General features: G+C 27.1%; 1 protein-coding gene across 1 annotated transcript; it reads left to right on the plus strand.

The window, feature by feature from the left end:
* The first annotated feature begins 2,496 nt into the window (after positions 1–2,496).
* On the plus strand, positions 2,497–6,042 carry LOC123213051. The gene is made up of 8 exons (XM_044632382.1): positions 2,497–2,758; positions 2,852–2,993; positions 3,079–3,146; positions 3,463–3,535; positions 4,064–4,179; positions 4,287–4,376; positions 5,075–5,174; positions 5,657–6,042. The coding sequence occupies exons 2-8, from the start codon at positions 2,910–2,912 to the stop codon at positions 5,831–5,833; spliced, it is 708 nt and encodes a 235-aa protein (XP_044488317.1). The 5' UTR covers positions 2,497–2,758; positions 2,852–2,909; the 3' UTR covers positions 5,834–6,042.
* The last annotated feature ends 12,300 nt before the right edge of the window (positions 6,043–18,342 follow it).

Raw genomic sequence — 18,342 nt, forward strand, 5'->3', positions numbered from 1 at the left:
ATTATATTCAAAGGCATTTAAGTAAAATATTTTACTAGTAATCTTTTATTACCTTTAACCAAACACAATAATTATTTATACATATCAAATTTTATCAAACATAGTAATCATTTATACCCAGTAATCTTATAAGTAATCTATCTTTAAGGTAATTTTTATATTTTAGTAATTAAACATTACCTAAACCAAACGCCCCCTTACTGTAATCTTTTATTACTGACAAACCAAACAAAGGAATAAAAGATGGTAATCTTAAAATCCAGTAACCAAACGCCCTCTTACAATAATTTTCTATTACCAATACTGACGTGACAGGTAATATATGTGATAATCTGATTACTACTTTCACCTTAGATATTTAAATATTACTGAGATAATATTGAGTTTATTATAATTATATTATTATTTATTAATTTTTTAAGATAAAAATAAATTTATTTTTAATTAATATGACAAATAATATAAAAAAATTTAAAAATAATTATATTCGAACACATTTAAGTAAAAGAATTTACTAGTAATATTTTATTACATTTAACCAAACACAATAATTATCTATACCTACCAAATTTTATCAAACATAGTAATCATTTATATCCAGTAATCTTCTAAGTAATATATCTTCAAGGTAATCTCTCTATTTTGGTAATAAAATATTACCCAAACCAAACGCCCCCTAACAGTAAAGCCAAATGACCATTTCCCACACCACGTTGGCCACAAACTGAATTTTTATTTATTAATTATAAAAAATCTAAATATTTATTATCTATTAAATTTTATTGTTATTATAAGAAATAAATTGTCATTTAAAAAACTAAAAAATTATTATATTTTTTCTCTTAAATTTTAAAATCTTATAATTTTCTTTCACTTAAAGTTTAAAAATTTAATATTTTATTTTAAAATTTTTCTAGCTAATATTGTTGGCAGTCGAAAATGGTGAAAATAGTATTCTTTCTCTCTCCTAACTTCTATCTCAGTTTCACTTTATTTTCAACCAACGAATAGACCAATCACACCAGAGATGAAGATGCTATTTATCTTTGTTAGAGACAAAAATAATGCATCAACATCATCATTGTCTTTGTTTGGAAACGAAGAAAGGTCTTCATTGGTTAGTAACAGTTGAAAATAAAGTGAGACTAAAAGAGAAGTTAGAAGAGAGAGAGAACGTAGTTGTCATCGTCTCTAACAATTAACAATGGTGGCTGAAAAAATCTTAAAGATAAATATTGATTTTTCAAACCTTGAATGAAGGGAAATTTGCTTATTTTTAAATTTACGGAGAGAAATACAATAAATTTTTAATTTTTTAAATAGTTTGATAAATAACAATTTCACCTCTAATAATAATAATAAAATTAAACATACGAATAAATATTTAAATTTTTCATTATTAACAAGTAAAAAGTTAGGTTTGCATTAAACCTTGAGAGTCATTTGGCCTACATTAAATTTACAAATTCAAACTTCTCATTTTGGAACATTTTATTATTATTATTATTATTATTATTATTATTTTTATATGTATTCTCCTCTTAATTCAAGCAAAGATGAATGTGAAGGGAAATGGTTAATTTGTAAGTGTCTTATTTTTATTTTTAAATTTATGATATTAATGATTGAATACATATCATATCTTGAAAATTAAAGCTCTAATTAATCACCAACCGCTCCATCATTCGTCTTTCCCCTTCCTCTCGTAATAATTATTTTACCATTCCAGCATGTTCAATGTTATGTGAATCATTATCACAATATTCATTTTTCCCATGAGTTAATCATAATTTCATCATTCATAACATTTATCATCATTTTGTCACCAAATTATTATTATATTTTATTTTATTTCAATTAATATAATAAATTATATTTAATAAATACAAGAATAATACTCTCCACTCTCATGTCAACGCTATTACGAGTTAGGTAGGCTGGAGTTAGGAAAGTTCTTGTACAGATTTGAGGAGATTGGGATTTGGGATATAGAAGAAAGTGTTTGATGGGCCGAGCCAGCTTGTGTCCACCCTTAGCGTGTGGTTGTCATGTCTATCCACTTCATATGGGCTCCTCTTCTTGGGTAATTGGTACCGTGGACTCAGGAGTCTTTCTTTTGCGGCACATGGGCTACGATGTCTTGATTGACCGAGTATGAGAAAATAAAGATTTAATGCTATTTTAGTAAGAAGAAGAGAAGTTTATATATTTAATAACAATTGGGCGCATATGACATGACATATAATTCCACACACTAGATCCCTGCCTTTTTAATATATAGACCAACATCTTGTTGGAGTACTATTGGAAAGTAGAGAAGGTTGAGTTTAAGGGAGGATGCTACCATGTAAGGGTGAAAATGCTATTTCTGTAATGTGCCTGTACTTTGTTGTAAATTTGTAATATTTCTATGCTTTCTGTACTTGTGTAACTGGCCAAGGATCAAATGTAATTGTGCCTTGCCCCTTGACTATAAAACCCGTGCAAATATTTGGATTGTACTTATGCTATTCATTTTCTAATAAAACATTTTTCTTGTTCTTCCAGGTTCTTCTTCTTTTTCATATACTCTCTCTCGTCTCTTACTTAATCTCATGGTCTAGGGTTTGGTTTCTATAACTTCTTAACTAAACTGTAGTAATAGAAAAGTCTCAGCACGTCTTGCTTGGATCGCTTTCAGTCTTTTGTTAGGGTTTTCATCGGGCGGCGGTTCTTAACCTGGAAAAATGGTCAAGGGCAGGCAAGGCGAGCGCGTCAGGTCGAACCTCGATCTCTCTCACTCTCTTTATGTTTATCAATCCCTGATTATTTTGTTCAAAATGACTTAATCTTACTCTTTTTTCGTTCTCAGCCTCTATGTTGCATTTTTGTATTTCTCTCTCGAAACTCTATAGGATCTCTATTTTGTAATGGGAATCAGTAAAACAGAAATAAACTTGAGAAGGTTGATTTCGGCTGCACCTAATCAACAAAATCAGGCAAAACTTATACATGTGAGTGATGACATTATTCAAATCAAATAGTTAATTTCATAGTTTTTTCTTTTTTTGAATTTGGTCTTTGAAATTTCATCTGCAGTATGTTGCTACTCTGCGTGAACAGTTAGAACAGCTGGCTGAAGAGAGAACTCCAGAAGGCTTACCAAGGTTGATGGCTTTCTTTCTTATTTCTTGTTGAAATATGACAGATTTGTTTATATTAACTGCTATTATTGATTATATTTGTCACAACTAATGTTCTAGGTTATAAGCTTTTTAGTGCTCCAAAATTATTTTTTATATTGGCCCGTGGGAATTATTAGTTCATAATCTGAAGAGGACAAAGAACTTTCAGAAATAATTACCCTTTTCTACACTTATTTTTTGATAATAGCTGATTTAAGTGCTATGCTTCTGTAGCAGTCATAAAGCTTCTTGATATTATGGTATTGTATCTTATCTCTTGGATTTTTTTTTTCCACAGAGTTTCAAAGGCTCAGGTGAATGATTATTCAGAAAAAATTGAGGCCCTTGCTTCCAAATTAGTTGCTCAACCGGTGCGTTTATGTAACTTGAAAGTTTAATAGTTCATTTTCTTTTTAATTGTGGTTAAATTCATTTTTCTCTGCTATTCCTTTTCTAATAAACTGTCATATTTCATTTAAGGAATATATTTGGTTAGTTGATGTGCGGTTTCCAATATGATTTTGAAATAGTTAATTCTTAGAATGTTCATTTTTCTGTATTCCAGAAGTGAACAACTATGACTAGATTTCACATAGGAAAACTGTAAATTCAAGTTCCCAATTTGTGAATTTGTCCTAAAATCTGAGTAAAAAGAAGTATCTTCTAATTGCTTGCATCCACGAATTTTCTAAATGTTATAGATTCTTTGCACTAATTGCCTGTGTCTGGTTTTAGGTCTCTGTTTATTGGTTTTTTCCAGGATTATGCTTGAAATTTGTTCATTGCCTATTCTACTTCATTAATCACATCACGTTTACATTTCTGTATCTCCTAAATGAAAAATACTTGTAATGTACAAAGGTTAGTGCTAATCTTTTTTTTTTTTTCCACATCATCAGCCTGATATTCAAGCCTCTGAAGATCCTGTTAAAGGTCATTCTTTCACAGAAAGCCCTTCTAAAACAGATGGAGAAATTCACACCCCAACTTCTCCAGGATTGAGAAGGAGATTTGTGTAAGTGAATGTATAATTGTTATCAATGTGATTTGTCTTAGCTCCTGATTATTACTCTGTTTCTTCAATGGTTGTTTCATTTACCATTTTATTAATTCAATTGGCAGGCCTGCCTCAAATATTGGGAATAGAAGTCACGATACCTCTGAACCAGTTAAACTGGATGCTGTGGCACAAGCGCACATTGAAAAGCACAGGTACTTAAGTTTTTCCATTGCCCATTTGTATTTTTATCTCGAGTAACTAAAGCATGTAATGATATTATAACAAATCATTATTGTAGATTTGCCTTCCAGTTTACTCATATATATTCTTGAATATCTAACTGAAATTTATTTTTAAAAAATGTTTAAATTTCTTCCAGCAGAAAAGTGAAAAGTTTTATGGCCTGTATTTGGGTTTGTCTTTTCACTATTAATATCTTCTCCAGAATTTCACTTTTAGTTATAGAAACCATTTACGTTGAAATAATTTGTATACATTTCAACTGAATTTGGAGTAGCAAAGGGTTGTGTTCTGAATGTTGTGGTTGTAATGACCGGAAGAGGATCCACCTTCATTGTGTCACTTTGAGGATTAATGTATAATGGGCCTAAGACTATTGTTTGGAAGTTATCTATTATCTAATATTCCAATTGGACTGACATTCTGTTCAATGCATTTAACTGGTTATATTATCTTTTCTTTTGAAGTGGAAATGTCACATAATGCAAGATTTAAGCTGCTTAACTATTTTTGGTGCTTTCAGTCATCACTGGTTCATTTATCATGTTACTCACTGTATACTTATTCTGTGTTAGTACTCACTACAGTTGTTTGAATGATTTGTGAATATAGCTATCTTTTTTTGTACTCACTCTTATGTTGCAACCTGTTAAAATTTCTTCTGCACCAGAAAGCTTCAGGAGAACTTAACAGATGAAATGGTCGGTTTGGCACGACAACTGAAAGAGAGTAGTCTGCTGATAAGCCAGTCAGTGCAGAGTACTGAAAAAGTGAGAATTTATCATCATAGATTACCAAGTCTTTCCTTATTTTCTACTTTGATATTTCCTCCTGCAGGGTGGTAGGTTGTAGTTTATGTTCAGGAGAGAAGTTAGAGCTTAGTTAGTAAATAAGCATATTATTCATGTACTGCTTTTAGACCTGTATGTACACATTCCGTATTTTTTCCCTATGCAAAATTTAAGAGCTTGTTTTACAAACGTATTTTTTATTATTCGCCGTATTATACCTGCATGATTCGTGTACCTTTTTTTCCTGTTCCTATATTTACTAACTAGGAGTTAGAGTACTAATCACTCAAACCCACTTTTATAGGTTGGTGAATACAAGTTATTCTCATACCGAGAATTGATACAGTTGTTTATTTAGGAAACATTTAATATTTGAAATGAGAATGGGTTGATAGCTATAATTTTCTCATGATCGATTGTGAAATTGAGTGATGAAGTAAATTATGGTTTGTATGGTGCAGGTGCTTGATTCAACAGAGAAAGCTATCGAGCAAAGCCTGGCAAGCACTGGTCATGCCAACGAGCGGGCGATGAAGATATACTCAGAGAGTTCTAAGACTACCTGTTTCACATGGCTTCTGATGTTTGTAATGACATGTATTTTTGTCATGGTTGTACTTCTAATTCGTGTCACCTAAAGTGGTTGATTATCTTATTTCGCTTCGGAAGTTCAGGTCAGCAGTCAGCAGTCAGTTCAGGTCAGGTCACATAGTTTTATTGTTTGAATTAAATATAAAAATAATACTTAATTACATTATGACATATTATTTATATACTTATTTTGTATACTTAAAATATATTTATATAGCATTGCTCAATAAATGGTTAAGGAGATTATCTTGGACAATCTTTGGTCTCAAATTTATCATTTAGATGACAATTTTTTCATTTAAACTATTATTTTTTCCTTATAGTAATTATCCAAAGTGTCATTTTAATTTTTTTATAGTATTAATTATCTTAATCATGACATCACATGGAGCTGGATGTCGTGCAACCAAGCTATACGTTGGTCAATGCATAACCATGAATCACATATATTTGTGTAACAAATCTAACTATTTTGATCAGATTTTCGATAGATTTCATATTAGGAAACTACTGGAGAGGAAGAGAGTTTACTAGTGGTGGAATTGATAACATGTCAAAGAGAATCGTTAGAAAGAGTAGTTGTCAAAAAGAATGAATGAATTTTTGCAATATGAGTATAATGTTTTGATTTTCGAAGGGTGTGGTTGTTAACCCTGAAATTTTTTTATTTCTAGCTATCGGCAATTTTTTAAAGAAGAGAAGGTTCTTTTAAATAGGGAAATTATTTTTGGGCCTATAGTATTGAGAACTGGTTTTTACCTTGGGCTTTTAAACCCAAATGACAAAAAGGGACCTAAACAAACTAGGTATCATAGAATTAAGAGGAGTGATTTTTAATCCCTATAAAATTGTTTGGTAGCCTCTTTTATAAACATTATTTAGTGCCAAAATCACCCCGATTAGACTTAATTAGGGGTGAATTTAATCCGAATTGTTTGAGTTCGAATTGTTGGTTACCTCAACTCAAACCTATTCATTGCCTCAGTGTCACTATGTTGGAGTTTATTTCGTTTATAATTATATTATTCTTTAATGATTTAAATGAGTTAAATTTAATGTTAAACTAATTGTTTTAAATTTAAATTAAGCTTTAATTAACCCTTGTCTGGGTTAGACTAGAATCCACCGCTAACCTTAAATATGTTTTTGATTTACACTTAATTATCCTAATTTCTTATCCATATGAAATTTTATAGATTTAGATTATCTTCTTTTTTTTTTACTCCGCTATAATTGTAAAAGATTCATTCATTGACACATGACAGTTATAATATTGGATGGTAAATAGTTATGAATTTATTTTTACCTTTTATCCTTTTAAGTCTCTCTCACTCAAGATTTTGCCCTTTTTTTTTTTTTTAAACAAGAGATTTTATTCGAATCAAATTATTATTTTTAAGATCAAATCAACCATATTGAACAAGACAAACCTTAAATCTAATGACTATATAAATTTTCTTTTTTAATATAGTTTGTTTATTAAGTATGAAAAGACAAAGAAAATGACAAAAAGACCTTAACAACCTATGCTTGTTTAAACCACAAGTAGCAAAGACGACGAAGAACTAAAACAACTCACCTCATTATAAGATAAATACCTAAGTTATGACCAATAAGACAGATAGTAACAATAAGTCATAATATTGATTAAGTACTCATTATAAAATAAGGTGGAAAAGAGAATGACTGAGACGTTGAGACAACAAATCGGCGTTAAAGAGAAAAAGAAAAAATTTAATGGGGATATTTGCAGTTTTCAAACATTGGGTTGGAAAAGAAAATATAATAAAATTTTAATAAATAATAGTTTTACTTTTAATCTTAACTAAGACTTTTTGAAAGTTAGAAGATAAAAATTTGAGTTTTCATTATACCTTAAGTGGCAATAAGTCTTTTGGCTTAAGATAAATACCGAGGCTACGATTAACTAGATAGGCAATGACCATAAATCTAGGGATGACAATGGGGAGGGGTAGAGATGAAAATGATTCCCCGTCCCTTCTCTACAAAGAAAAATCTCCTCCCTGTCCCCATAAGGAAAATTTCCCTCTCCGTACTCGCAAAAAATTTTTTTATTCTTTATACTTTCTAAACACAATATAAATATATTGAATAATAAAATTAAGTAAAATTAAAATTAACCAACTATTTCAAATATCACAAATATAATATATTAACTATTTTAATATGGACAATAAAAACCTAAATAAATTTGAAAAATATAAATAATTTAAAACTATAAAAATATATTATTATTTTAAATAAATATATTAATATAAAGGAATGAAGATGAGGGCGGAGAGGGGAAGGGGTAGAGTGGAGTGGGGCGGGACGGACAGGGAGGGAACACATGTATCTCTATCCTCGACCTATCCTCGATTATGGAGATTTTTTCATTCCCGTTCTTATATCTTTTTCTAGTTTCTATTAAAAAATCTCTTTTTTGTTAAGGTTAAAAAGGGTCAAGATTCTTAAAATCGAGTCCAAATTGTCATCCATCCGTGAACCATAACATTAATTAAGTATGTGTCATTGTAGTTATGAAAGTGGCAATGTAATAATCAAATTATTATGGGCAGTGAGCGTAAGTCATAATAACATTAATTAATAATAATTAAAAATAAAAAAGCCCATACTTTCGGGTTCTGCATTAAGTCATGATTAATATTTGATGGAACACCTAATACGATCATACTCTATCCATCTATCTATTTATTTATTTTTCAGCACCCAATCCCAGCCTGGTGCTGGACATGACAACAATGGATTTCTTTTTTTTTAATTTTATTTTCAACTTTTTACTCATTTTACGGCCAATGGCTCCTACTCATCACTTGATTGAGTCTATGAATCTTCTTATTTTTTATTATTTTCCTTTAGGCCAAATGACTTGTTCCCGCCCAATATACAGTCAAATCCTAAAATGGTTATTTTTTAATTTTTAAAAACTTAAATATTTATTTATAAATAAAATTTTATTAAAAAATTCAATCAGAATAAAAAACAAAACTATTATTTAACGAAAACAATTTAAAAACAAAAAAATTATTATATTTCCTCTTTTAGTTTTAAAAACTAATAATTTTACTCTTTCTAAAGTTTATAAACTTAAAAAAGTAGCATTCTCGCCCTAAAAAATCTTATAGTTTTTTTCCTTCCAACTTCAACCACCATCTATGGCCACCGACGATGACATTTTCAATTCTAATCCTTAGAAAAAAGTCTAACTATCTCTCTCTAAGCCATGTCGCCTAGAAATCTAGATAAAAATCGTCTGAATTTTCATACGATTTTTATTTGAAATTTAACTTTCAGTGGTCAAATGGTGAAAAGACTTCTACTACAATGGTTTAGGGTGGATTCGACTGTCATCAGAAACAAAGATGGTGATCGGAGAGAGTTTGGGAAAAATATAATTTTTTAAAACTAAAAAACTTTATGCAGGGATGAAATATTAATTTTTAAAACCTAAGAAAAAATAGAATTAATTATATAGTTTTTATAATAATATTATTAAAAAGATGATTTTATATTTAATTTTTATTAAGTTTTTTAAAAGAATTTTATTCATAAATAGGAGTTTAGATTAGACTTTCATTATACCTTACGTGGAAACTAGTCTCTTGGCCTTTTTATCATTAATAAAGTAATTGATTTGTAATATGTTTACTTTGCTCAATTAAAACTATCCAACCATACTCCATTATTAATTACAGTTAAATAAAAGATACAAAAATAACCAAAAAATAAAAAATAAAGCTTTAATTTCAATAAAACCCCGGATGATATAAATAATTACATAAAACCCCACATAATTTGTGTGGCTCTACTAAGCATGGTCATGAAAACTAGATTGACTAAATCAAATTAGTACGATTAGGGCTCAAAGGTTCAATCCAGTTGATCGAAATTTTACCACAGTTAGAAGACATTAGTCATTTATTTAAATAATATTATTTTTTTCAATATAGTTTTCAATCCTACCAATTACAATAAAAAAAACTCGAACCGAGCTTTTTGACTAGAGTATGATTCGATTTGATTTTTAAATATTGGTTTCAAATATGTTATTAAGCCCTACAATTACAAAAATTAATTATGTTATCCCACTCATTATGCCATATGGTATATTTATTTATTCATTTTTAAGCAGTAGTGTCTACTTGCCATCATAATAAATTAGTTATAAATTTGGAAGCAGTATTGCAACAAAATATTTATATATAAAAGAATATTCTCATTTATGTGTTGGTCAAATTGGTTATCAAGTGATACAAAAGTCAAAAGAACTATACTATAAAAACTAGTTATTAAAATGAGAGAATCTTATTAAGTTTTGGGTGATACGAAGATAAGGAGACCCACACCACAAACCTAGTTATTAAAATGAGAGAATTCAAAATTATATAAATCACACACTAATTGTTCATATTTTTTTGATGCCCACGTGAGTTAGTTGTATGTTAGCTCTTTGCTAACATTGCAATATCGACTTCACCACCTACATCACACGATTCCAACTAAGAGATATAGTGATAACTCTAATACCAAATAATATAAACCTTAAAAGAATCATACCTTAAAAACTAACTATTGAAATGAAAGAGTGCAAGCTATATAACCCACATACTAATTGTCTATATTTTTTAATACGAGATTTAAGTCTCATATCGTACACTTGTAATCTTAACATTGGGTTAGTTATTACCACTACACTCTACAATCTTAATAGACGATCACTATATGACAACGTTCTCATCTGTGAAGCACAATTGCAACTAATTAAGAGACGTAATGACACTTTAATAATAAAATACTAAATAAATGTTTGGTTAAAGGGGATTAAAAATTATTCTGATAATTTATTTTTTATTATTTATATTATTTTGTTAATAGGTAATAAAATATTTCAGTAATTTTTTATTATTAATGGTGATAGAATATATAATATAAAAAAGTAATCTGATTATCACATCCACATTAGACATTAAAAAATTATTAAAATAATTTTGGTTTTATTATAATTATATCTTTATTTATTAATTTTGTAGGATAAAAATAATATCATTTTCAATTAATATAAAAAATAACATAAAAAATATTTTTGAATAATTATACCTAACGACATTTAAATAAATTAATGTATTAATATTCTTTTATTACGTTTAACTAAACATAAAAATTATTTATATTTATCTATTTTTATCAAAATTTTTAAATATGATAATAAATTATATCTAATAATATTTAAAATAATTTATTTTTAAAATAATTTTTTAATTTTAATAATAAAATATTCTTTAAATCAAACACCGGAAAATGACATAAGTTTTCGGATAACTGGTCATTCTAACAGCAGTATACCAAATGATACAAATTTCCGGCAAACCACATGCTAAAAATTAGCCCATGGTATTCTTGCTTTTGCGAGCCACAATTAGATTTGTCTCATACGTTTGGCCAAATGACTGTTTCCCACCCAATGTTTGATGCAAACCTCCTTCCACCCATTAATTATCAAAAATCTGAACTTTTACTCATAAACAGTTAAAATTAACAGAAATAATTAACTTTTTAGGTAAAATCATCATTTAACTAGTAATATATTTAAAATAATAAAATATTATTGATGTGCTCTTTAGGTTTAAAAAACTAATCATTTTTCTTTGGATTAAACTTTAAAACCTTAAAGTTTCATTTTCATCCAAACTTCTCTTGTATCGGAATTCAATGGTCATCTCTCATTCTTTGCCATCGACGACCAACCTCCCAATGAAACACCTCTCTCCGTGATGACTAGATGGTGAAGATGGCACCTCGTCTTTAACGAAGACAAATCACCTTCTTCAAAGATGTAGATGATGTATTTGTCTTTGAACGAAGATGATTCGTTTTTGTCAAAGATAAACACACCGTATTTGTCATCCAGTCACTGCAAAGAGAGAGATTCCATCCGGAGGTTGACAAAGAAAGAGAGATAACCACCGGATTCTAACATCGGAAAAGTTTTGATGTAAATGAAAACCTAAGAGAAAAAAATAATTTTATAAAGTTTAATCTATGAGAAAATTGTTAGTTTTTTAATTTTAGAGAAAAATAAGAAAATATTTTATTATTTTTAATATATTATAATTAAATAATAATTTTATCTATAAATTAATTAAATTAATTAATTTTATTTATAATTGAGAGTTAAAAATTAACATATATCAAATTTCTATGGAAAATAGTTGTTTGGTCCATATATTTTACACAGCAGAAGTGGGTGGCGGTGGAGAAACAGTTAAAAATAAAATAATTATAATGAAATGGATGGAGAGTGGGAGATATAAAAAAGACAAGTGGAAAGAAGGTGGTGGAATGTCAGCATCAAATGCCATTAAAAACAAGTGATAATTAATATTAATATTACCATATTTATTCATATTTTAAAACTAGAGTTTGTTGAAAAAGCTGATAAAAAAATTCAATTTTATTTAACAATGCAAAAAAATCTTAACAAGAAATGTGGTAGGCTTTGATAACTTATAAGGGCAAAGTGAAGAGCGGTTAAAGGTAGATCCAGATTAAGTTAAAAGTCGATTCAAATTCGATTAAAATTTAGAATTAGAATAATTATTTTAAGATTAATCTCAATTTATTTAAGTTAAACGTTGGACAATATTTAAAAAAAATTATATAAGGTGAAAAATCATCAATAATAATAGTTTTGATGTGACAATACTCACAACACATTGATTATAAGTTGAAACTTTAATTCGAGTTTAAAACGTTTATGCTAAATAGCAAACACCTAGTTGAATTTAAATCGATTTGAAACATGTTTAGTATTGGATTCGAACTGAGTTGACTTTAGTTCAAAAGCTAGCTTGGTTTAATTTGATTCAATTTAAATTCATTTAATTAAAATTTAAATCGAATTCGAGTTAAGAGTTCAACTTGTTTTGAAACTGAGCTAAATTAGAGCTAGAAAGAGTACAACTCAATTTGGCTAGCAAACTAGGCTGATGATTCAATTTTATTCGAATTTAACTTGTAACTCAATTTGAATTATATTAAGTAATTATTAAACGGTATCGTTTTGTCAATAAATCATAAATTCAAGCTAAAAATTTTAGTCACATATTCGAGTAATAGATTTAAATTATAAATTTGAATCAAATTCAAATTAAATTATTTTTATTTAAACTAAACTTAAACCACTTTTAATATTAGTTCGATGAACTTGAACCACCCGTAAGTGACTGCTCATGCCACAATATAAAAATGTATGATTTTTCGTGCCTTTATCTGATGTTTGAATCTTCAAGGCATGGCAAGCAATTTTATCAAAAGGCTGAGGTTCCTTTGCGTTAAAAAATTGCACAAAAGTTTAGAAATTTTATGTGGGACAATTTAATACTACATGTCATCATATCCACTTTATTTAAATATTTATTTTATAATATAGCTTTTTATATTTTATTTTCTGGTGTGAGATCATCCATTAAATGATTTTCAAAATTATAAATAATATTCTCAAAGGGCCAAAAAAACAAAAAAAGGTCAACCATTAAGAAACGTCCCACTACTTTATAGTAAATGTAAAGATAGATCCAAATGGAATTAAATTTAAGATTGAATTAATATAAATTCATTTTGATTTTAAAAAGTCAAGCTCGATTCTAAATTTGAGTTCAATGAACTCTTTCAAATTAATTTGAGCTTAGTTTGATTTGACAGAAATCAAATTCGAATTTGATTATAATATCAATTAGTGTTTAAGCTCAACTTAATATTGTAGTTAAGTCAAAATCCATGAAAAAGACGTTTTGATAATTATTAATTAAAACAACATCGTTTTAGTTGATTTGAATCAAAATTTCTACGCTTGCAAGTTTAGTGAACCGAACACTCTTAACTAAAATCTTGATAGTGCAAAAATCTTTAGGTTTAAACTCGACCTCACCTAAATCGAGTTCATTCAAACCGAGCTACCAGTTAAACTCAAACTAAGTTGTCTTGAATCCACTATAAATGTGTAACTAGATATACAAGCAACGTGTAACTATTATTCATAATATTTGCATGTACATTGATTGAAAAGACATGTAAGACTTTGAAGTAACGAAAAGAATGAGTCTTATAGTTCCAATTGTTTTCGTATTTCAGTTGACAACGTTCCATCTTTATTTCCTATTATTTTGAAATAAGCATGGTCAACATATTTCTTTGGACGATCGGATTAATGTTCTAGGAGTCAAATATATCGTAATCACTAAATAGTCTCATCCTTTAATTCTATAAAGAACATAATAGTATTAAGGTGGTAGTTGACTGTTGGTAATCTCGTAACGTTATTTTGTGAAATTACTTCCAACAAAGTTAATAACATAAAAATAGGCATCATATTTTGATGATTAAAATTGACAATGAGTTTATGAAGATTTAGATTTGGATATGCGAACCCACTTTTCGTATACTTTTTTTATCCGTACATGAATTTTTGTCAACTCTTTCCCAATTTTAACTATCGATACTTCAACTACATTATAACAACATGAAATCACAATATTAAATAATAGTAAATTATATTTAACATAAACTCATACATATGAATCTTTATAAAGATAAAGATAAAGACAGTTTATGTATTATAACATATAAAATGGTAAAATTATTTAAGCTATAAAAAATGTAATATAATTTTACATATCTAATATATATTTATTTAAATTAAGTAAAAATATTAAATTTATAAAATTAACTCACATTATAAATAAATTGACAAAATATCATTTTTCAAGAATTATTAGGCATGATTGATCAAGTTTTACATTTATTATAAATTAATTTCCTTAATTTTAAATTAATTTATTATTAGTCATAGAATTTTCAAATTAAAAAATAGATGATAGATATTATGGGGTTATGATCTCAATCTCAATCTATCAATTTTATTACCTTTTATTGTTAAATAATATTGTATATACCAATTTTAACATATTTATATATATAATCACGTGATTGAATATTATTTTATTTTTAATTTAAAATTATTTAATTATATAATTATACATATAAATATATATCATTTATGTATTCAAAATAAATACGTACAATTGTAATTAAATGGAGCTCAAAGGAATTTGTTTTTGTTTTTTTCCCCTCAATTATTGACAAAGACCTAAAGAATGTGTTGTCTATTTACTTGATAATCAGTCTTTTTCAATAATCAATTGATTTAGGTGCATAATTGCCATAATTATTATCAACTAAATTATGCTAATGTTTCCATTTCATTTTAGCCATAGCATGTCACATCTATAATTTCCATTCCTCCATCAATTCTATAACCAAAATTGTCTTCCCATATAATAAATTACGTAATTTTAAATTAAAAATAATTTAATAATTAAATTATATAATAATACATCAGTTTATTTATATTTATTAGTATTTATAATTTAAATTGGATATCGTATTAACTCTATTTAGTTGTCATTTGAAGAGAATCATTAAAAACTATATCCACCATGCTTTTGTGTTTCATTTTTTTTAATAGCGACAAATCCTATTCGAATTGAGACCATTTCTTTAACGTTAAACCAATTACATTGAGTAAGATAAACTTTGTGTTTAACGACTTATATAAGTAAAAAATTTGATATTGATGTATCGTCATATGATATTTGAACACATGCTTTTTTATATATAAAGTTTTATTTTTTGTTATTCAAACTGACCCTTAGGGATCTTTCGTGTTTCATTTGTTAGAGAATAAAACTAGGGGTTTCTAGGTTTCCATTTTCACTTCCCATGTGAGTGCTTTTGTTGTTGCTTTAAGCCTTCCTATGGCCTGGGGGACAATAGGCAATCTTCTTCCTTTGTTTCTTCAGAACACTTGTGAGTTACGACAATGACAAAAGCACTGATGGCTTGTGTTGAAAGCCATTAAAAGAAAATTGAAATAGCTTTTGAGTAAAGTTTATGAATTACTCATATTAAAAGAATATTCGAATCGAGCTAATTTGACTCGAATTCATTATTTTTTTAGTGATATTATTTATTTAGTTGATTTTTTGTTTTGTCAACAACATTCAAGTGGTATTATACATGAATTCAAACAAATTTGAAATTGAGCTCAAATCGATCTTTGACTCAATTTGAATCTACTAGTAACCCCCAAATACCATTTTTTGCAAATTTATATAATATTTTTAATTATAAAGCCAATTATATGTATCAATATTGGCTTTGAACTTTGGTTAAGATTGCAATATAATTTGAAAATGAATTAAATATTGATCTTCCTTTAGTTTACTATGGGATTAAATGAATTTTAATTAGGGGTAGATTTTATCGGCCGATCCCGAGCAAACCCTAACTTAAAATTAACAAGTTGAGGCTTGAATTCAAATTAAAAATATTTTAATATTTCATCTGAATTAATTTAAATTTTAATAATTAAATAGAAGATTTTATGAAAATGAGTCTATTTCTTGGCTTGATCTGAATTTAATTTAATTATGTATATATTTATATATTTAGGAGTAATGTTATATGTATATATTTTATATATATAATTTAATTATATATATATGATGTATTATCACATGATTAAATATTATTTTATTTTAAAATTAAAATTAAAATTATGTAATTATATAATAATGTATTATTTATATATTTAAATTATATAAAAAATATGTACAGAAGGTTTTATTGCAAATTTTAGTAATAATTTTTAACAGTGAATAATTTTGGATTTAATTATAAAAAGCTTTCAATATTAAACAAAATCACAATTGCAAGAAAGTGAAGCTACCACAACCAGACACGAAAGACTCCAAGCTACAAAGCGCTGGCGTGCGCATCACGCACCCTTTCCTGACCCTGCATTTTTGACCTTTTAGCTCATGGTGTGCGCATTACGCACTCCGCCGATGTTATCACAGGACCTTTCTGTTAGGAAACCTAATAACCGAATTCCAACACTGAGAGAGATTCACTTTACCATCAAATTATTTTTTTTAATGAAAACAACCAAAATCATTATAAATAATAGTAAGAATAGATTAATATTGAGTTAAATTTGATATTAAATTGAATTGAATTTTAAATTCTATTGATATTAAAATAATATTATTTTAATATATATTATTTAAAATAATATTATTTTATATTAAATTTTTTAAATTCACGAATTTAATAAATTAAACACCGATGAAACTTGAACTCACATGACCTAACTCGGCTTTAACCTTGAATAAAATATTTCTACAAAATAAAAATAAGATTTGGACATACATGCAGGCTAAGTGTGTAATTTTGTCAAGATGTGAAGATTATATGGAAAGAACTAATATGTCCATAAGATTGGGACAATAACACTTTCTTTAATGGGGCTTGGGATGAAGAGCACCTTTATTTTGTAGATATTTTTAGCAACTTTACTGATTTTTGTGAAAATAATGACAATAATAAAAAGTTATTTAGAAATAATTATCGAAAATACAAATTATTATTATTCTTATTTTAAAAAATATAATTTATTATTTACATTTTAAAAATAATAAATAAGAAAAAAAAGTGAAAATATTTAAAGAAACAACAATATTATTTACGCATATTTTTTAGTGTATAATAAAATATATTAATAATATATTATCATTCCTTTGAAAAATAGTCTGAGTAATAAAAACAGAGATTTCATATATAAAATAATATGTATGTAAATCTCTTTTCACGATATATTAAAATCAAACTCTTGATATATCTGATTTAGTATGGTAAAGAATTTGTCTTATTCAATATGGGTATTTCAGTTATATAAAAGTGATATCTCAGTTTAAGTGAGATTTCTCATTATTAAAAAATAATGTGTTATCTTTTAATTATATGAATTTAAATAAAAATAAAATAATATCATACAATATTATTTTTAAATAAAATATAAGATGATAATACTGATATTTATACCATTCGTTAGTTCAATTAATTATTCAATTCAAACAAATTAAACTTAAATTTAAAAATAATATCCCGCTTTAATACGCTCCTTCCGTCGTTCGTATCATCACACACGCTCTTTGTATCTGCTTAACAGCAAAGCGTCGGTTATCAAGCAGCTAACTAAACCTTGCTCCAATATTATATATATATAATATTCGTTCTCTAAACCCCTCAGGTTTGAGAAATTATTTTGAAAACCCCTCAGGTTTGTATTCTTAAAAATATCAATATACCTAACACATAAGGATTGAAAAAATATATAAAGGAAAAGTGAGTTAATCTTATTGTTTAATTTCAAAATTATGCTATTTTATTTTTTCTACTAATTTTTCTTTTATATAGTACAAATTCTCTTCTTTTTTTTTTTTTTTACCTTATGAATCAAAACATTTAGGCTACAAGTTTGATTTTATAGTTTCAAAAATTTTAAAATATAGTCAATTTCAAAATAAAAAAGAAACGAAAAAAAAACTCTTGGTTTATAATTACAACTAAGTTGAATTAGCTTGATTTTGACTTAGTATTCGATTCTAACAAGTCAAATTTGAGTTAGCTCAAATTT

This window comes from Mangifera indica, chromosome 4 (assembly GCF_011075055.1).
Source record: "Mangifera indica cultivar Alphonso chromosome 4, CATAS_Mindica_2.1, whole genome shotgun sequence".
Classification (NCBI taxonomy): Eukaryota; Viridiplantae; Streptophyta; class Magnoliopsida; order Sapindales; family Anacardiaceae; genus Mangifera; species Mangifera indica.